General features: G+C 34.3%; 1 protein-coding gene across 1 annotated transcript in view; it reads right to left on the reverse strand.

The window, feature by feature from the left end:
- The window catches only part of LOC117242875 (scavenger receptor class B member 1), a 39669-nt gene that overhangs the window by 2678 nt on the left and 13913 nt on the right, over positions 1–23078 (reverse strand). The window contains exons 2-8 of the mRNA XM_033509914.1: positions 20762–21551; positions 3187–3278; positions 2283–2443; positions 1546–1684; positions 1055–1258; positions 702–846; positions 213–467 (exon numbers count right to left, since the gene is read on the reverse strand). Of these exons, the coding sequence (XP_033365805.1) occupies positions 213–467; positions 702–846; positions 1055–1258; positions 1546–1684; positions 2283–2443; positions 3187–3278; positions 20762–20942 (1177 nt within the window). The 5' untranslated portion in view covers positions 20943–21551. The remainder of the gene's footprint in view (positions 1–212; positions 468–701; positions 847–1054; positions 1259–1545; positions 1685–2282; positions 2444–3186; positions 3279–20761; positions 21552–23078) is intronic.

Genomic DNA, 23078 nt, shown 5'->3' on the forward strand with positions numbered 1-23078 from the left:
TAGTAGTTTAAGTAATAATAAAATGAAAGTTTGCTGCGTGTTATATAGATAATTTCGTTCTCGGAAAATATTTTACGATACTTTTGATTTTTACACGCTCGTAAAAATATAGATATATTCTATCGAATTAATCAAATTTAACAAAAAACAGTTTTCAGTTTGTTTATTGGGTATCACAGTTACACGCGTAGTACAGTTTAGTTAGTACTTACTGTACTGACAAGGACTGATATTTTGCAATCCATTGAAAGGACAGGTGGACATGTCATCTGAACAGAAGCATTCATTTTCTGGGCTAGTTTCATTGGGACGTCCAAACACAGAATCAGGCGGTGTATATAAATCTGCTTTGATTCCTGACTTTTTAACCGGACCACGATATTGCAAAGGTAAAGTGCGACAAAGATCTTTATCCCAAATATGTACGATATCTGAACCAGTTTTATCACGGGGTGGAAAAAACGATCCTATGGGTAATAAATATGTTATTATAACGTAACGTACGAATTTATTATACGTTATACTAGAAAAAAGATATTAATTGTAGCAGTTGGTATTTTTTCGTTATAATTTCTATAAATGGAGCACTTAAACGTATTACGTCTAGAATCTAATCGTTTAGAGGTGCGCTTAAATTTATCAAATGTAATAATAAATAATTCGCCTATAGGATAAGCAACGATTGAATTAGTTAAATCTACCTTCTGAAGCTCGAATGGAATCGCAAGGTGAATTTGGCCAATATGGCAAACGATCTAATCCGTTTAAACGATTTATTAATCCAAACTCTTTCATATCCGTATGCCCCGTAAAAATAGTGGACACTTCTTCTAACGTGCCATTCCTCTGTAATTAAAGTTATCGTCATTATGCCTATCATAAAAATAAAAAAAATTCATTTCGTTTCTTTTATGCGATACCTAAAAAATACCGTAAAAAATAATTAATTAATCATATTTACAAATAAACGATCAATCTTCTATATTTCAATTTTATATCTTTTATCTGTACTTTAATTGCATACGCTACATCGATCGCATATTTTTGTAATTACCCCAAGTAGAAGCCCCATTTGACTCATGGGACGTCTCGTTTTCGGAAAAAATTGATGTGCGATGCTAACTAGCGGATCGTCGTATCCAAAAACAAGTTGTTCGGCAGTTACCGGAACAAACGGCGTCATCCGCATTCCTCCCAAAAACATGTGTAATCCCAAATTAATAATTCGAGGTAGTCCTTTGCTTTGTGTCGACAACGTCTGAAAAATAATGCGACGCACGCCAGTATCAGATAGAAAGTTCTTTCGTTGAAATCGTTTAGATTTTGAAACGCATTTTCGAATGTGTCGATATCTGCATAAAAGCTATTGTATAAAAAAAAAGAAAAATATTTTAGTAAAGTAACGTTAACGACGTGGCGTATTTTTATATTTTACGATATCATCGATAATTGACATTGATATATATTTAAAGCGTAATTATAAAATTCCAGAATAAATCTTTCCACTACTCTCAAATTTGTATGTTATAAGAAAAATTTACTTACTAATAACGGAATGTTTGGTACTATTACTTTAAGGTTCTTGTCTTTCGACATTTCTGGTACAAAGTTTAATATCTTCTTGTGTTGATAACTTACAGTACCATTATTATGGAAAACGATATTTACCTTTTCCATATCTTCTCTGTAAATGATAAGTTTGAAGTACTTTAATAAAATATTTTCTTCGGTCGAACAATATAAACAAGCCGAAAAATACGTAATAGTCTAAATTTGGAATCTTAACATACTTAATTTCATCTATATAGAGAACGAATTGCCTTTAGACCTCTCACAAGAAAACTTATAAATAGATCGATCGAAATTATTTTCCGTAAAAAAAATATTGCAAGCATTCTAAAATAATTACTAATTAGACAATTAAAAATTCATCGAACTGCGATTACTACGTGGAAGTATCGATCAAAATATCGAACCGAAATACCGCGAGGATTCAAAGCGTGCAATTCCGTTTCTATAAATTGTGAGAACTACAAGTATTTTGTGATTTGAAACTACAAATACTTGTATATTTATAAAAATAAAAAAGAGATATAAAAACAATCGTATTTCTCAAGTTAATTATTCACAATTACATAAATCATCGTAGGTTGAACTTATAAATTAAATTTTATGACTTTTGAAGAAAATCGGATAAGATTTAAGATTTTAGAGAAAAATAAAATAAAAAGTAAAGTATCGTTGGGGTATTAGTTTTTATATTACTTCATCGACGTACTTACTTATATACGAATGGACCAATTTCTTGCAATTTTGGCTTCTCGTTATATTGCAAAAAGTTTTCTGCGTTAGTTACGTTGAATATGTATACTTTTGTCAGTCTAACTACCCCCGGCTTCTGCCAGTATTGAAACGAAAGAGAACCATTCCATAATCGCAGTTGCTAGACGGAAAAATACAACGTTGTACACAGAATAGATGTTGAAACAACTCGATAGAATCTAAAGCTAAAACAAATACGCTAAACACGTACAACTAGTTTATGTACTTATGTTTATATACAACTAGTTAAGCGAAAGCAAAGATGGAGAAGATAAAAACAATCGATACCGCGAAGCAATAAATACGGAAACCGATTGGAAAGTACAATCGGAAATTAATATTGTCAGCGGAACCTATAAATTTCATGTATATAATTCAGCTTGTTCTTCGTGAAAGTTCAAGGCCGGCCACGAAATAAATTCCAGTTCTTGTTAATACCAGTAATTCAAGATTTGTACACATTCGAACTGTTCATTTAAACATTGGACATTAGTATTATTTGAACTTTAACTTATATCCGATACCGATACCAACTGCAAACATAAACTTGAAATGAAATTTCGTTAAACGATGTTTTCAATGTCTCGATTCAACGAAGCCGCGAGTCTAGCTAAATGATTGATCTTTTTTTACATTTTTCAAATAAAATTATAAATCGAGTTAGACTCGATAGGTAGCTTTAACAAATATGACTGTTCCTCGTGTAGGATATCTATAACGTTATCCGTTGCGCTAACTCGCAGAACCGATTGATATAAAAACTAATGTTAACAAAAAAGGTAACAATTTTGTATTTGTTACGTTACTTTATAGCGGGTTGTATTCGATAATAAATCATACATGAAAAAATCTGTGATTACCTACCTTTAATATGATATAATCCACCCAAGGAATGCTGCTCAATATGATACCGATCACAAGCGTTAAAATTCCTATGAAAATCGCTGACAATCTACCTGCAAAGTACAAACAAATAGAATAATCGAATTAACAAATCACTTTATCGAAATATCAGCATCAGTTTGAAAAACATTAATATGTCTTACGCATTATATTGTAATTCGCGTGAATTTTACTTCTTTTTTATCGCTTGTATATATCATCTTTTTCCTACTTCAAGAAATGTAAAATAATAATGTAAAGTAGCTTCCGATGAATTTCGATGACATAACATTCTGAGTCATAGTAACTATCTCGTTAAAACGATGTATCGTTAGATAATCCTGTTACATTTAGCGTGCCCTGAAAATACTACCTCGTGACATTCGAATGAGAATCGTGCAATTATTTAATGATACGATAAAAAGGATTTTGTTAAAGAGAAAGTTTCGTAAAGTTTACACGAACGTTTAAATATGAAATGTATAATTATAAGAATTAAATGTATCTATGTCTTCATAATGTACGTTGCGTGTCATTTTGTACATTTAGATTTAGCGATAATGTCACCTCGCTTTATGCACTCCTACAGTTTCTACGATTGCGCCTAATACAGTAGAAACAGGTTAAAATTACGAGTAACCATTTCGTAATTTTATGTCGCAATTAGAACAAGATGACTCGAATCTTTAGGAACCGAGTACTTTCAACGATGTTTCATTTTGCGTATACTCAAAACAGGCAAAATGATTAAAGATAATAAATATTAAATATAACATTAAATCGCAACGATTAAATGTAATTAAATAGTTATTGAGAAATGAAACAAACATCTTTGGAACATTAAATTTCAGTTATTCAAACAAGAATAGAGAAAACTGATAGTTTGTTTATACATTTAAGGGTCCTACTTTTTTGTCTGTTGAATTACGTAAACATTTTAATACAAAATATAAGCGACTCTGCAAAGTTACATACTTCTTGTACCTCGAATCTTCGAATCTCAATATTTCGTTTGCTGCTTCACTTTGCGTGGTAAATTTGCTCTGTAGCACAGTGTATATGTTCGTCGTTTATGAAATAAACATTCATCTATCACAGAATGAAATATAGTTTCTTATGCGTTGAGTCGATACTGTTTCTTAGTAAAACTTCATATTTCGTATTTTAGTAAGATGTTTTGCAGGTATGAAAACCACACCGTACGCATAATGCTATCTATAACGGAAAAAGGCGTCTCTTACTAGCAGATATTACGTCGAGAAAGTAGAACGTTTGGATGTTATAGCGATTTCATATAACGAGTAGATATGGATAATAAAGTTTTAGCAACGGAAGATTCTACTTTATGTAATTATAAAATTAGATCGTTTGATTCTACTCTTCTACAAACGTACCACTATACTTCCTATATTATTATTGTTTACGCTTTTAATTAAATTACATGGTATAGAGACAACAAAATTTAATTCATTTTACTTGTCCGCTATGTACGCCATAGTTTGTATGCCTCGTTTGCTTTATCAGACGATAAGCATCGCGATATTTCCGACGATTCCACTTTTCCCAACCGTTGTGAAATTATTAAAATGACGTCCTTCCTCGTATATTTAAGGTACCAGCTGGTTGACAGACCATTAGCGTTGCCCTGGTAACCTTGACAGGCAAAGTTTCCTCGATATGTTATACCTTCCTAGAACTTCTCTTTAGTCACGTTTTTTCCCGTGTCTCATTATCCTTCACCTTTCTCGCTTATCCCTCACCTTTCTCATCCTCTCCACTCTCTCTTTCTTCGAACGCGTCCCGAAACGAAGTTGATCGCACCGTGCTTTTTGGGTCATTTTCAACCGGATCGTATTTGTCTATCGTTGGAAAATTTCCTAAATTTGACGCAAATACGAAAGAAGCGTTATTCCTCGTAAACGGTGGTTTCTCGTTTCAATGGGTTGTCGATATTTTCTTAAAACGTTAAAACGTTTGCTTCGTTGAAACTAAAGGACGGTACTTCTTATCGAGTCATCCTATAGCTGGATATGTAATAGAAAAATTATATAAATGGTTGACTTGTGCCGAAATATTAATCCACACTTATGATAGTCGCTAGAGTATCCGAAAGGAAAGTTGGACATATCATCGAAGCAGGATCGACTTGCGTTAGAGTGAAAGGTTACTCTGGGAACGAGGATACGATACTATATTCACGTAATACTTTAAAAGCAACGTATATCGTTATGAAAGTAGGATAATACGTTGAAAACGTACGATCTTCCGTTCATTTAATTTTTTCGACCTGGTGTGCTCGTTTACAATTTACAGATGCATATTTCTAATATCGAACATACGTCGATGCTAAATTAAAACTAATCGTAAGATCGCTGGTTTTCTTAAATCGTGGATGTTTCAGTTACGAAACTAACGTGAAATTTTGAAATCGTTAGATCGAAACAGCGAATACGATACCAATACGAAACGCGAATAATCTCGTGGAACAAAATTTAATTGAAAAAGCTCGTAATTAATCGTGAATAGAAATTAGTAAGAAAAGAACAAAGAATAGTCCAGTCTCCAAGATAATTACGTTTTACCGTTTATCAATTGCGAAGCTCGTTCTCGGAGACATTAACAATTTTTGAATTTTCTAGTTTTAGAATAGTCTAGTAAGTAGTATGTATGTTACCTTGTGTCACTATAAAGTGAAAAATTTGAAAGCAAATAAAGCGAAGAACGCACCGTTTTCGTGAACGCATCTGAATATCAACGTATATAAGTAGGCGGAACGTGATTTAAACCCGAGATACCGACGAGCTCGTCTCGTCCTTCGATTTGTCTTCGAAAAATTTCACTCTCGTTTCAAGGGCGGGTAACGATTCTATGAAATCGCTTCGTCACCGAGCATAAGTTACGTTTCTTGTCGATCTTTTGAAATTCGTCTTGTTTTCTTTCTTTCGTGATATTCGATAATCTTGTGCTTCGAAATATTCGGTGGGTAATACACGTATATCGATAGAGATTCCACATCGAGAATGGATTGATACGCTATTCCAAAGACATTTCCTTAAATCAGGCGACTCGGGGAATCCCAAGTTTTAGATACTTAGTCATCTATTTAATGGAATTTCTGTCATGTCATATTTTTTCTGCATAAATATATATACATGTATATACAGGCTGTAGCACGGTTTTTCAGACACTTCCGATAATTTGACAAAAGAATATTTCGAGTAAAAGTTAATCAGCTTTCGATCGACTAGGAATAACTATGTAAGAAATGAAATTACAAATGGTGAGCCTTGATCATACGCGCACTACAAGAGGAGCACAAACAGCATATATAGTATATAGTTATGCTGGTATTTAATTATTACTATCGAAAATATGTTAGAACGCCACAAATGCTTGCACTTGAATTTTTGTAAATATTATTAGTGATTTACTTATTTCGCTTTATGTAATTGTGAGTTGTACAGCTTCGACAAGACTTTTGAAAATGTAAAAGCAAACGCTATAGCGTGCAACGTGTTGTTCGGAGACTTCGATGCTAGAAAGACGCGGCAGTATGTATTACGTTCTACGGTAGAAGAGTTTCCAACGTTCTTATTTTCTTACCCGGCAACTGAAACCGTGATAACTTTCCGGCAATCGTACGTGTTATATAGGCAAGTAGCACGCAGTTTAGCGTAATCGCGAGTTCATAGATCAATCGTGCCCCTCGGCTGAATGTTGTGCGATACTCGTTCTCTCGGTCTTGATCGTGAAAATAGCATCATCTATAAATAGAATGCTAAAATCTTCCTATACATCGAAGGACAGAGAATAAGAGATACTGGATTTTATTAAATTTTTAAAAGAAATTAAACCGCTAAAGAATTCCATCCGATCTTTCTTCTAATCTTATTTATACTCGACGCTAGAAATATCAGAACGATTGGTACCAGATTTTTTCACATTTCTAAATTTTGTCATTCTTTGTCGATGGATATGAAATTGTAGTTAAGTATCGTCAATTCAATTATCAACCTATCATTTCTCCTCATTTCCTATCGAGTCTTACCTATTTAGAAATTAACTTTTCCACGTTTAGCTGATAAAATCTTGGTGAATTTGCTTACAAGGTTTTCGTTAAATTCCGCTTCTCACGACTTTCGGAACTATGCAAATTAACGACATATCGAAATATACGTATACTCTTGTTTCTAATTATTAGGACATCCATCTATTGGTCTCGGTAATCTCATAAAAAATATGATTCCCAAATTAACGAGCAACCGATTAACCGAACGGAACTGTGTATTCGCGCAAGATGACCATCCAAAGTACAGTGAAAACTTGCAAGACGTACAAGGGCACGATTAAAAATGCTTATTAAAATTATATAACGCGCGGTCGCGTAAAGTAGAAAAATCTAAATACGATCGACGGGGTAGTCTATATCTACAAACAATGGATGCGTTATACGTTAAAAAAGAATTTCGTTTTATTATGTACAGACGATTGATAAGATTTTTATCATTTAGCTCAAAATATTTGGCGATTTAAACGACACTGTAAAGTAACTTATTGCTCGTAAACCACGAGCGGTATAAATTGTCAAAGTCATTGCATAATTTTACGGTCTCTTCTTTCTCGACCGCCGCGGCTGATTACTAGTTCGCTTTCCTTATGTGTCCTCGAAAAGCTGGCAACCTGGAGATGAAAATCTCCAGTTGACGAGTCATGATAACACGCGCCTCGGTTAGCCGTCTTTCGATCTTCGATAGCCTTGCTCATTCGGCTGTTCAAAGTACGTCCTCTAATGTTACTCTTTCTATTCAGACACTTGGCTCTTGTTTGATATTTATAAAACAGGTTAGTATAAAGCGTATTGTCTCGTACGATTACCTGAAAACGATTATCTGAAAACCATGGCCCTGCTCCTGTATCAAATCAATCGTTTAAGATTGTATAACGTATGAGTAGAAAATGACTTTGTGAAATTTATTAACAGGCGTTACACGTATCTGTTACTATTTTTTGATTCGCAATGAAACTAAGTGTTCGAAGCTGAATAACTGTTTTAAAGTAAAGTTTTCATCCGACCAAAAGGGACAAAATTCAATTTCAAGTTTATCGAAAAATAAGTATTTCGATTAAATCGTTCTGTAATATGTTTAGTAGTTTTGACAGAAAGCTAAATTTCAATTGCTATTCGATAACTATAATACTACCTACTATAGTATTTTGTGATTGAAATTTCCGTTGATCGCTGACATCTATTTTCTAATTTATACTATAATTTAAGACGATTATCACGTACCTAATCATATTTATAATCTTCATCAGGCCGTGTTGCGCTTAGTTTTTATATTCTTCTAGATATGTTATTAGCTATTACACTCTAATTTATCATTTAAGCGCTAGACACTAAACTATAACTGTAGATGAATATCAGGTTAAAATATGGCATCGTTTATTTTTATTTTCCAATTTTACGATTATTATTTTCACTTCTTTTATCTAAAAAGTTAGAAATCGTATCCATCTTGTAGAAAGTTTTCAGATCTGTTTAAGGATTGTTCACCGAAGATTTAGCAAGCGTTAAATTTTATCTCGTTGAAGTTAAAAGTATTTTCTCCTTGAAATGCCTCTTATCTATCGCTGTTGTTAATCTATTAATAAACAACCTAACCTTGATGAAATTACTATTTTCTTTTTTGCAACATCCATACATAATTGAAATCTATTTCATAACATTCGATCGCGCTTGCAAATATTATTCTAAGCTAGCCCTTGAACGTATGGAACTTTTTGAATTTCAATTCTATAAAAATTACACAAATGACAGGTTGCTCTTTTCTAAATATATAAATAACGTAAAATATTTTAAACTACTCGACACATTTTGTCATATTATCGCGATACTTTCAATATTAGTTACATTTCTGCTGAATATTTAGCGATATTTAATGATTTACGACGAAAATCCGCTTTTAATCGTACCTGCTGTGTAAACTTACGTGTTCTGTATGAGAAAACCATATTGTTCCTGCTAACATCTATAATAATTCCTACGGTTTCGCATTCTTAACTATCATCATCGTTAGAGTACTGTAATGCAAGAACTCTCGCAATTATCGACAATCACCAGGTGCATACTGTTAGCAAGAAGTACTATTTATTCGCGACTCTATTCGTAACTATTCGTTGCTTGCCTACTTGAAGCGTTTTCCTATTTATACAAATTTCTCAAACGTATTTTTGTAAGTTGATAGATGCGAGTCTACGAATTTACTTAATTATTTTAAATTTAACTTATTCTTACGTGTCGTAGGCTTAATTTATAATCATTTATCGATACTTTATAAATTGTTCGATAATTTTCAATCAACCCGAATCGCAAATATTTATCAGTGTTAACGCATCTGCAGATACGATATTAATTTCATTAATTTGCACGTTCTTTCTCTTCGATCTAGTTGTTATAATTTAATTATTAATAATTTCGTTATGTGTAGATTTCGAAACGAATTGTTAATAGAATGTACTTTCTAGTAAGAGAAGAACGCAGCATTGCTATTATGTACATGAAGCAAATCAATCAGTTAAGTACACTCGATCGCCTTGCTTTTCCTTTTATAGATAATTCGATTATTAATCCGACTTTAATTAGATGTTAAATGTAATTTATAATTCAATGGATATGAAAGCGATTTGTTCGAATGTTTATTCAACGATCGTTCAATGACGCCAACTTTATTTCATTGACAAGATACTTTTGTATAAAATATGAACATTAAAGTTATACTTTATGAAATATATATATTTATGGTAGTTAATATCGTTCATTTTAAATATGGATTTTCGTTATCGACGTTACATAGTGTTTCTTAATCGAAAATATTAGATTTATTCAAGTTTTAAAATGCCGATGGAGGCAAGGATGAGTAGGTATTTACGTGCAGCTTTAATTACATACGATTTAGGTAAAAACTGACGAAAGAAGTCAACGATAGTCGTACGAAACGGAATTTAAAAATATCCCTTAAGTCGAATATAATCACGGTACTTTGCAAAAATTGCTTGCTTGTCAAGGATTGCTGAACGGAAGCTACGTTTGCAGCTATTTCTTGCACGATATAAGGCCAACGATCTCTCAGGAATGAAATTTACGATTCATTCGTGTTTTATGGTATCTTTCCTTCGGGTCTACCAAACTAGTTGCGTTTGTACGCTTTATTATAATTCAAACAATCCCTCCGTATCGACCGTCCAATTTTATAAAAATTTTCTACCATTCGCTAATCATATTACTGCTAAAATATATTATATCGATCTATTAGAATAATTCTAACGTAATGGTAGGTTTCTTAGTAATGGTACGTAACAGGCTACTATATCTTACAGATTATCGATAATATATGTCATACGTCTGCCTCGTGTTATACCTCGATTAACGTTGAAAATGATTTATTTCGGTAACACGAAGGAGATCGAGCGTGGAAACGTATATATGACAATATGTCTATATGCATAGATAATAGAAAATTAAACAGAATTAGAAAAGAGGGAAAAGAAAAGAACAAACGAGCTTGACTAGAAGAACCTCTATAGCTGCTACGACATTAATACGAGTACATACAGCCAGTGTAACAAGTGTAACTTTTTAACTCTACTTCCAAAACATTTTTACGCGTCATTTCGTAGACCATTTCTGACTATAACAAAAAAAAAAGGATTCAAGTCGTTCGATGTAATTTTGAAAAAGTTATTCTGTTTTAAAAGGTAAAAGGTGCGTATGACATTAAATACGTCAACGTCGATCTAGTAGAATAATTCTAACGTAATGACGATAGCGATCCTCTGGAACAGGAACGACTATCTCCCGAAAAATATTTTCCACAGCATCGGCGTGTAAGCAGAGACGCTAACGGGTGCGGAGACATTTCCGTTTCACGATTATCAAACAATCGAGAGCATAGTACGAAACGATGACGTCACTACCACACGAGGAAGCTGAATCGAAATTATCGGAGTACCTTGCAAGCCGAATTTATGCGTCCTGAACTCTCTACGAATGTCCATGAATGTCCGTGTCACGGAACGTTGATCCCGCTAAGAAGAACTCGTCCGAGGGAGAGGTATATCCAGCATGCAGAAATCCAAGAAGGTAGCGGCAAGAAATCCGCGGTACCTCGTCATCCTGGGAAATGTGTATGATTTACGCCTCCCAAGATAACCGAGCCGCTACGTCGACGAGATGCCAGCGTCAACATCGATCCATAAAGACGACCGGCGGAAAGAGGCAGCGTCCGTGACGCCTCGCCGTCAGATCAAACGAAACGCGCATCATCCCGGTATGGCCTGAGTGCCAGCAGTTGTTGCCTCTCGCGAGGAACAATTAGGAGATAGCGAAATCAAAGAGGATCGCATTAAGGATAAAGAAACTCGACAGACCCGGTATCGCATCCAAAACGAGCCTCGGGGAAGCGTCGATCTCCATCTCGATACGTTCGGCAGCATCTGGAGCCAGTCCTGGAAGCAATTCCGTCAATTTGATGCTGGTGCGTGTCGCGACAAGACGGCAAAAGCAAAGAGAAGAACGAAGCTGATTTTCGGTTACCCTCCTGGTCGTCGTAGCGGGGCACGAACGTTAGGCTAAGATCGAGACGAAAGATTTTAAGGCGGAAAGACAACGTAATACTTCTTTTTCTTTATGCTCTTTAAGGTTGACGTTAAATCAATTATCTTTCGACCCAAGCGCGTTAATACATTTTATAGAGAATTAAACGTCGAACGTACGGTGTATAAAGAAGATAGATAGTTCCATTTAAAAAAATCGAGGTGACCTTGAAATCTATGAAACGTTTCCACTTTCGAAGAAGATACATGTATCGCGTGATGCATCATTCGAAAGCATTTCATTTTTCCTAACGATCGCTTTTTCTATCCTCTGCCGCTTTAATGCTACCGACTTGCCCTAATTGCGCGTGACATCCTGCATACGTACCTCGTAAAGAGACGAATAAATATACAGATGTGCTACAGTTACTTACGCTGTTTTTTTAAATAGAGTCATGCGATGACACACATATGTATTTTATATGCATGCGTATAGTTCAAAAGTTACGAATAAATATTTTTATTCCTCGCGTCGCGTAACTATCGCATCTCCAAAAGTCTTAAAGTATCTTTCAAAAACCATAGTCCGTTCGTATTTTCTATCAATAGACGAAAATACAAATTTTTATACCATACAACTTCTTATTGTAGTTACAATGAAAAGCGAAATTAAATTTACTCTTCCGAAGAAGCTATATAGAATTAATTGATTTTAAGAGCTATTATCTTCTAATCTTCCCAAACACTTTAGTTCTTTTTACACATTTTTAAGGAAATAGTACGCGTGGCAGTGACGTTAGATGTCAATCGTCTATTTGTTATCGTTAGTCAGCGTATTTAACGGTTAGTAAATACTTCCACGAAGTAAATGCACTTAATGTATTTATAACCGGCACGAGACGGAAGAACGTTATTTCTAAGGACGCACGAGATGAATAGCAAGCATATAGCCGTGCAACTTTGATATTTCGTTGTCGATGTTAATGTTAACAGCTCTTTATAGAAAAGTAAATGTAACGAGGAATATCCTTCAAGCAGTTGTACGTCACATCTTGTACGCCTAAGTAGAAATATAGTTGTAGAGTTGTCTTTAGATCGTTAATGAGAAGAATTTTATATTTTATATTTTAATTTTATATTTTTTATATTTCTTATTTGTATATTTCTAACAAAATTGAAAATTATTTTAAGACGTCGATAGCGTTTTAAAACTTTCGTTATTTAACCGTTTAATATCGTTTTTACCAATATCATTTAAGAGAAAGATAGTTTCGCTTCCTCGCTACTGTCACAGCGATACATTATCACAAACCGACTTAAATCATTTTTATCATTCGATTCAGTTTTATTCTTCGCCTATGCGCAAATTAATTAAACAGAGAAATTTGCTGTCCATGAGTCTAAGAACGAGTGGCCTCACGGTACAGAGAAACGGTTAACTTGTACGTATGTACGTTTCGTTTACCAATTCCCGTTTAAACATAAGCAATTTGCCACAAAAGATTGGCAAACCAACAATCGTAAAAAGTGTATATCCTGAAAGTAGGATAACGGGCAATATCCGAGAAATTCTTGTAGAATAAATTCGCTCGTATTTCGTTTTTACGCGCACCATCCATTCTGAATCGTTTTACATTTCCTGTGACGTAAATGTAAACGACGCACCGTGACGAAATATCTCGATCGTGAGAAAAGGTAGATCTGTTATTGATTGGTCATTGATATAATTTTTATTTCTCGAACTTTTAAAAAACAAAATCACAAGCAACCGCAATGATATAATGAATTGTACAAATTGCTTTGTACATTTTATTGCGCTTATTTCCCTATATCTATATTTAATATCGCATGTTATTTTCTTCTATAATAGCGTTACCATAGTGTAGTAATATATCGTACTCTCGCTTTAAAAGTAACGCATTCCTGGAAAAATACAAAGAATAGTTTTCGATTGCAACACGCTACCTATTTCGTTAATCGGGAAGAATAATGCCGATGGAACGATATCAGGTGTCGTTTTCGTGTGTGCTTTTGCACCTCCGAATTTTCCATAAACTCGTAAAAATCCAAAGTCTGGTAGTAAGTTGTGACATTTGTATATTATTGTCACATATGAATGATAGAGATATACGATAAAGGAAGCTATACATATTTCTTGAGAAATAAAAAGCAAAAAGTGCTCTACGTTTGACGGATGTGGAAGTATCAACGATCAAGATAACGATCAAGAAGGAAAAGGAAACGTCAGGGGCTGAGGCTAAATCTTCGTTCGGTTAAAAGGAAAATATTTCACTGAACTGACATTGAGGAAGCGATCGTAAATATCGACTACTCGAAATACATGTTTGGATTGAACATTCTTGTGCGTACACTGCGCAAACAATGAAATAAGAATGAAACGAGTATCTCACAGATTACCTTCGTATCAGAATAAAATATGTATACCGCTGGCCAACAAACATGTTACGACACGTACTCGCATCATCTATTGGAAAATTTCAACTTTTACTTTATTTATTTTTTTAATGAAAAATACCTTTTATATTTTAAGACACGTATAAATCCGGCACACGACGCGAACGAAATAGCAGATTTATAGTAAAATAATTGGAAAATAAAAACGGCGAAGAGTATCCAATTTGTAGAAAATATCGATAGGAGTCATTTATACGCGTACAAGCATGCTGGACATTTTATCGAAATCGGTCGAAACTGGCATAAATCTCCAAAATACGTTGCTTAAATTTTAATTACAAGATATTACACGTAAAAAAGTTGTAAAAGGCGACCTCTACCTTTTTCAAATAAATCCTAACTTTCCAGTGTATCTATTGCTACATATAAAATCTGAAATATCCCGTGAAACGTAGTGTTTAAAAGCTTTACAATAATTCCACGTATAAAATATCAAAGTCGTTAAAATGCCCTAGATTTCATACGGCATTCCAATAAATATACAGGTTCTAAGAGGCTTGTATGTTATTATTTCATAAGTATAGTAGCGCTTGCATATAATTATCTTTATACGTAGCGACAATATTTCATTCTGATATGCTAGAACAATTTAATACTAATTACACGGATGAAATATCAGGATGTAATTAACTGTATAACCACTTTACTTCACCGAAGCAAACTTTACTTCTCTTTCATCGAATACTGCCATTTGCTTCTTTATTGCTCATTTTGCGAGTATAATGAAATAAAGGAACATCCATTTTCTACGAAAACTAAATATTCCACGGTTCTGAACGATATTCACACATACTCCGATTTTCGAACGAAGCATTTTTTCGTCAAGTTCTACGTATCATTTTCGTGGTATCAAATATTTATGGCCATACGAAAGTCCATACACTTAATACTAAATGCTATAATATAGACAAAATGGTGTGCAAGCACTTTCTCTAACCATTTTTCTTTCTTGTCGTGTACACATCGAGCTAATCAGTTTCGCTATAATACCATTTAACACTGCAAATACCGGAGTTTCTTCCTCCTTCTTCCCTTTCAAACGCGTCTCAACGACGATCGTTGAAAAATAATCTACCAGTAGCGGAAAAACGAAGTATATATACAAAAATACTTATCTTCCTTTGAAAATCAAAAGCTTGCCGAAAGGAATTATTCTACTTGTTAACGAAAGTAGTACTTTCACTGATTCGTCGAATCAGTTTACCTGTCCCGTACTTTTTTAATTTGTTCCTACTTTTTTTTTTTTGTTAAGCCCCGAAATCTCCTCATAGTCATAGCCAGTTATATGACTTTGCATTGGCTTATCAAATTCTTTCAGTCGTCGATGGTCAGTCGTCATAGAAATACAAAGAGCTTGCGTTACTACTCGAAACGGATGGTGAATCGACTTTCCATAAAAACGAAATAACACGACGCGAGGTTGTAACGCTGGGAGGACCATCGGCAAGTTGTTACAGATGTTACGTGCTTTTATCTCATCAGTACGATTACTTAATAGCCTATGAATCACGTAATATCGAATACGTGACGGAGCCGGTCGAACAAGTCAAAAATATCTGCGTTACTGTGGACCGTACTTCTTCCAGAGTTTCTCTGAACGACCAAGAGTGAAAGTAATCTCAAAATTGCCAAGTACACGAATACGTGGGTATCCCTCTTGCTTTCGATCGCTACAAGCGCCTTACATCTCTCTCTCTCTCTCTCTCTCTCTCTCTCCCTCTAGCTCTCCGGCTTATGCTTCAGAAGCGCGGTAGCCCTGGTACATACATTTTGCAACCCGCCGTGTAAAAATGTTTGGACAGGTGCGGTTTTGTAACCCTGACAGCATTCCAGCGCAAGGGATTAATTGTTAATCGAGTTTACGCTGCGAGAAGAACTTCGACGATTTTTTCCCAGCCAAGGAAAGTTTCCGTCTGCTATCGGCTATTGAAACAGATTTAGATCGAAGATCTATATGATGGTTTAGACAGGGATGTAGCGACGATCGTTCGAAAAATATTCTTTGGTCGTTGTTCCATAAAACAGTGAAATTTTTACATTTTCCAATGGTACACGTTAAACATTGATTTGTAAACACGTTGGTTTTAAACCGCGGATTCTTAATGTAAACTCGCATTTTTACGAATGTGGAAGCTAAGGAAACAAAAGTTAATTAGAGGTTTGCTACACCCGCTAAACGTTATAGCGGGCACCATACTATGAATATGTATCTCATATATCTTTGCATATTAGATACATTCTGTACGTTTGTGCGTCTAAAATTTTCCATAAATACGTAAGCATTCGCAATCTTTGTACTCGTTAAATCGTTTATTTCAATACAAGGCGGTTCATTAACGATGTTCTATCCTTCGAAATCTTCTGTTACAAAGTTCAGACGTAACATCAATTTTCCATAATGTGCGTCATCTTATATTGACTTTCATCGAGATTTCTCGAATAAAAAAAAAGTTTAAGAAGACCTAGCCGTTCCATAAGTAATTTCGATCCTATTTTAATAAATCAAGGAAGATATAGACCGTATCGATGGCCGACTTGTGCCATCGTCTCTGTGATTCATCTCTGACGTACCTATTTAGAAATTTCATTAACCCGACTGTACTATTTTCGTTTTTTTATTTCCTAAGATACATCGTATTTTCTTCCTTTATGATATTTAACGACGTTCATTTGCTTATATAACGCGTCTCATTTACTTAATTATTGCCCGGTTGGAGCGGACTGTAAAAGAATGAAGTAATCTTATAACGGTAAACATCAGCGTTTACAGTTGCGACAGAAAAGAATCGTAGTTGTTCTGGTTACTGCGATATCCCTTTACTTTGATTTTTTCTACTAATTACATTGCAACGATAATCTCAAATATAGTACCTCAAATATGTATAGACGTGTATTTTACATTATTCCTATCTGTAAACCTAATACCATTAAGTTATTCAACTTACCATATTACGAATAGTACACATACCGATTTTATAGTACTTTGCTTGTACTTAATCTATAGTCCAAACTTCGATCGATTTGTCAGCTGATTTTTTCGCTAATTACTTCGAAAACGATTCGATATCCGAAAAAGAAGAAGTTAGGTGAGTTCGATCACTATCGTATTCCCATGCCTGGATTCATTTTTAACAATTTTCGTCTTACCGATATATAATTCTAACCTCGAGGATTACAGAATAGTATTTGGTTTACGGCTTTCCTATCAATTTTCGGGAACGGGATAAGGAGTTTTTTTCTTCCTCGGGAGACACTCTCGCAGATCCTGGACGAATCTTTCGACTCAATTTTTCTAACACGTTATAATTAATATCTAGCTAGCGGAGTGAGAGTCGAAGCAAGAAGCTACGGGTTTTAAGTAAAATTTATTATACAACCTATTTTTACTGAAAAACGATTTATAATTTAAATAGAAAATAGAACGCACTACCAACTCGTGTAATTTACCGCTGTACCTAAACGCTCGTTTCGAACAGTATTTCACAATTGCGTTGCACAAACCGTGATTCCGTCGTTCGTCGTTCAAGAAATAAAACTGCGCTACAAAAACGAACAGCATTCTGGCAAGTACAAGATCGAAGTTTATATGTATATGTACATTCTCGTAAGACATTACTTTCAATAATCTCTCGCATATGGCAAATGCGTTACCTGCTTTTAATCTCGTATCGTAATCAATGAAAGAGAATAAAAGAATAAAAATGAAACCTCTGATTTCGTAATTAAAAAAATAATACACTGTATCGTTCGCGATATCGATACTATAGCAACGAAAGCAGCTTCTAATTCTTCAAATGCCAAACAACATCGGCCATCAACGTCAAACGATAAGATGAAAACGTCAAAAGACGTTAATGCAATTCTACCAAAAACAGTTTCACGTTCCTGGGATTAATAATGGGACGAGATGTCTGGAAAAATAGTCTATAAGTCTATGAAAAATGTATCGAGGGTGTCGATCAACAGATAGTTGAATTATTATGAAATATATATTTATTTCCAACATATAAAAAAGAAAAGAAAGCTCTGTAAGAGAGCCGTTATAATTGGCAGGTTAACCGTAGTTAATATTGGAGAGTCAGAATTAGAGCTTCTTTACTAAGAAGTTTGCTCGAATCGCTGCTTCTCTTATAGGTTCCTTCTTCCAGAAAGCTCGTCAATGAGCAATCGCAAAGACAAAAAACTTTTAATAATATTACTAAACTCGTGGCAAAGAAATCGAAGTTAAAGTACGTGTTGTTATTTCTATACTCGGAGGTAAGATCAGAATAGCTATTATTTTATTGAATGGATAAATCAATCACACCGTTCTGAGCCAAAAAAAAACCTTTATTGCACGCGCTTACAAAAACTAGGGATAAAAACAAAAAGGCATCTTAAGCCTATCGATTAAATCTATCGATCGTAGCTAGGATAATCCTCTAGTTGCTATTTCTTATAACTAACGCATCTGCATATGGATGGCGAGCACAAACTCACGTTGTCATTTTCAACAGTACGAAATCCATAAGAGCAACGATGAGACGTCATTCTGACGATTCTGTTAGTTCGATAGCGTTTAAGAAGACGTTGCTTTCACCTTATTAGAGCGGAAGACAAAAACCGAGAAAAACTGGTTCGGAATGATACGCCACTTCGAAAGTGTAATCCCATAAAAGCAAGCAACGCAATTTGTAGAAACAACTGCCTGGTTTCTCTGTAGCATTTGCTATAAGCGAAAATACAGGGACACGATATCGATGTAAGAATAGAATAGTGAAGAAACTATTTCCAATAACGAAGTTCGAGGTGCAGTAGGCTAGTAGAACGGGTTGCCCTACTATCGTATATGTTACGCGTCTTTCTGATTATGTTTGACTATAGCCAACATGCTTTACAGTCACGAACGTCGGTGCATGGCTTGGTCAGAATCCGATCCGAACGCTGCAGCGCGACGCGACGTCCCGTTCTCTTCGAAACTTTTCAATCGAGTGAAATTCCCGGCAATAGCCACTGGCCAATTGCATGGAAAGTTTGAAAAAGTAGAAAGATTCCAACGAACTTAAAGAAATAACTTAAATTACCGTACATCCATGTTGCATTCTTACGTTTATGCAAAAGATGATATAGGTTTGATTCTTGTGGTATCGAATATTTATGAAATACTTCTCTTAACCCATAATCACGAACGTTTCTAAGTTTTGCAATCGTCGGAACGTTCGTTCGTTACAAAGAAGATATACTCGTTTATTCATTAATAACGTTATCAAATTATGATAATTATCAAATTATTATAATTGGAGGTAAAATATATAATACTCTATAATATTATAAAGATTATAAGTTATAAAGATAATTTACACAAAAATATAAATATTAATTTCAATTATTTGGTAAATAATCTGTAGAATAATATATAATAAATAAAATTTGAGCATTTTATATATATCATATACGTATTATAACATTGAACATATTATATATATGTAATAAACTTTATTGATACGTACTTGCACCAGTTTACGTACCTACTTACAGTCCAGTTATTTTTGTCTCTAGTTACATTCTTTTTAGTTAATAGTATTCATATCGGAAGATCTTTCGCGAGAAATTTTTTCCAAATAAGATAAAATATCAATTTCAAGTTCGTTGAAACAACGCCGATACAGCGAGTGCATTTAGTGAATTACAGTTAAGTCGAAAACGACTATCAAACGCATTCCTTACGATACATGGAGAAAACGAGAACCTCTTATGATAATTCAAGTTTCTCTGGTAACGTTAAGAATTTCTTCCTGATTTTAAGGTGGAAACAGGAAAACTCTCTAATCTGTTATACATCTTCGAAGGAAGTTTAACTTTCAGAGTAACATGCCTTTTAAGGATTTCTATAGCAACTTTTTTCGTGCTTTTTAATATCGCGACGTGTTGTTTTAAATTTATTTATTACGCAAAAATACAAAGTTGAAACTATCGTAATAAGTTTACTATGTATAATACGTAACTTTTATATCGATATTTTAATAAAACACGAAGATCTTACAATTATGCATTTGCCTCTAATAATTACTTATGTTAGTTGCAGAAACGTTTAAAAATTTTCTTATATAGAGTAACGGACTAAGACGGTAGCTAACTAAGTATTTAGGTATAATTGCATAGGTTTAAAAGAATATAGTATTTGTAGAAATACTCGGATTTGCGTCTGAAGGTAGCCACAACCAGCGATAATATCGTTTAAATACCAGAAAAACAATTTTCGATGTATCCTAACTTCAAAAAAGATCTGCCAATTCTAGTCTGTCGTTTCATCAAAGCTTGGCAAGAATTACGACCACCCTCGTATTTAAATTTGGAAAAAAATTCAACCGCGTTATCTCGCGGAATTGAGATTCTGATCGTCGTACTTTCGCGGTACAATACACGCGCTAATGCTTTTAAACACCGGATCGTTTCATCACGATCTAACGGAACCATGCAGAAAATCATAGAGTAGCTACGATATGCTTACCGTGCTTGAGTTTGCCGTTCTTTGAAACGAGGAAGGACAAGGGTCGTGGAACCTTGTCCGTGCACAGGCCATCGTGTTGACTCGTTCTTTGTCCGAATAGAGCGTTTCTTCCTACTTTCATGTATTCCTTCCCCATCTTCTTTGGCGAACTGATCCCTAACAGTGATCCGAAGAACTTCATTTTGAGCTATTAAGCAATCAGATTTCACGATAATCATAGAAATTTCACAATTTTCTCGAAACTTGCTCTGACTTTGCTTTTCTAACGTTAACTTTTCTAACGCTATACCGATCAGGCTTCGGGAAGTTATTCTTCGTCAAACGAAGTTATACTACGAGAAACGTCGAAGAGATCGCGAAAGCGATAAATACCGTTGCTAGAGTTAGTATACTGTTAATAGTCTCACTATTAAGATTCACGGTAATTCAGGTAATTGGATAATTCGTGCTCTGTTTATCGCCACTATACCGTAGAAATTTTGTTTCGGTTGATCTACGATTTGTTACGTTTTGAAAGTATCGTTTCACGTCACTTCTCCGAACATTGTTCCCGGGGATGTACGCGATCTCTTCTTAAAACATCGTTAACAGAAATAGTTTGCTTTTTTCTTCGCGATCGGGATCGATTCTTCCTTGCTCAAACCTATTTCCCTCTTCTTTACTGTCAGTTGATAGCTCGAATTACGCTTTCACGATCGTTTACGAGATGCTATTCTCCATCTTTAACCTCAACGATCCTCTGCGATTTTCGCTCAGGCATCGCACGCTTCTGTCTTTGCAGGGTCGTCTTCTGAAATAGGAAGAAGAGTCGATGTTAGTAAATTGTTAAGCTTTTTGTGCACGATGCATCAAAGACACGTAGAAGGGAGGAAAGCAGTATCCGAAGAAGTAATATAGAGACGATAGCCAGATTCAGATACGGTAACGAGGAAAGATTTTGATAAATTGCGGGCGAAAACAAAAGTGAAGAAACGTAGATACAAGCACGTACGTATCATTGCCTGTAACTATAATTATAAGTATTATTTGAATATTAATTAGATACGTTATTCTGACACATGCAGTATGTATTTATAACTGATAAAAAGTAAAACTACTTAGAACTCGTAAGGTTTTCATATTGAAATATTCAATATACTTTATAACAAATGTTCTTTGGTTTAATTTTTAAATGTATTGAATACATCGTTCTACCCCTTTCCTACTTTCCTATACTTATTACTTTCCTATATTTCTGTATAGAAATGAATCGCAAATCCACATTTTTACTTATACGAAAATAATTTTTAATAAATATATACTATAAATGAAACCTCGATAAAAACGTAACAACATCATAGAAAGTGTAAATATGAATGTTATTTCGGTCTCTATACGTATAATAGTAACAGGGTTAAAGGTTGAAGAAAACGAAATTTCAAACAACACGGAGAATTCCTAATAGTATTTACACTTTCACTACGAATTAACACAGGTACATAGTATTTACTTGTGTGCTATATACAATGGTTATATATGGTCGGGAAAGTAGTAAGGAATATTTCTCTCGTTATAATGTAACACCGCGTTATGTTACATAAAATATAATCGTGTTTTAGAGGAAAAATATCGTTTCGGGATAAAAAAAGATGCCACTACTTTGTCAGAATTTGTAGATATTTGTTGATATGGTTTGTTAAAAATTAGGAAAAAATTTAAATCCCTCAACGAAGTACGATTCTTTGACTTCCAATCGAATCATCGATGAACTTCATAAATTTTGTAAAATCGGAGTTCTTTCGTTCGAGTTGGAGGTATGAAGCTACTCGTTGACCCATTACGAGAGAACCTCGAGAAAGCTATTTTAATCAGTTGCTATTTACCTTTGAATTTTTAATGAAATCTATCTCAAGATATTCCAATTTTTAACACGTATACGCAAAAAATAGAAAGCGCCGATTGAAGGAAACTGTTAATCTGTCCAACATACGTTACGAAACATACGAACGTATGTAATTCGTGTTGAGTGGATTCTACTTTAAGCATGACATTCGCATCTTATTACTGTTACAGTTTATACCCGTACGTATACAATATTTCATAATTTTCGTACCATTGTATATTCGTGTAAAAACTATTTACATATATTAAACCTTATATCGTCTTACTGTTTATAAGGCACAATTATTTCGAAAACGACTTTATGATTTTATGACGCAACATTATTTATATTTTCATTCTTATTCTTTATGTGCATTGCGATATAACGGCATATTTTCTTCCAATTGCACGTATGACGATAGATGTATCTCTAGTAGGGAGTCCGCTGCGATATAAA

Source organism: Bombus vosnesenskii, unplaced genomic scaffold (assembly GCF_011952255.1).
Source record: "Bombus vosnesenskii isolate JDL3184/JDL3185 unplaced genomic scaffold, Bvos_JDL3184-5_v1.1 scf7180000016279, whole genome shotgun sequence".
Lineage (NCBI taxonomy): Eukaryota > Metazoa > Arthropoda > Insecta > Hymenoptera > Apidae > Bombus > Bombus vosnesenskii.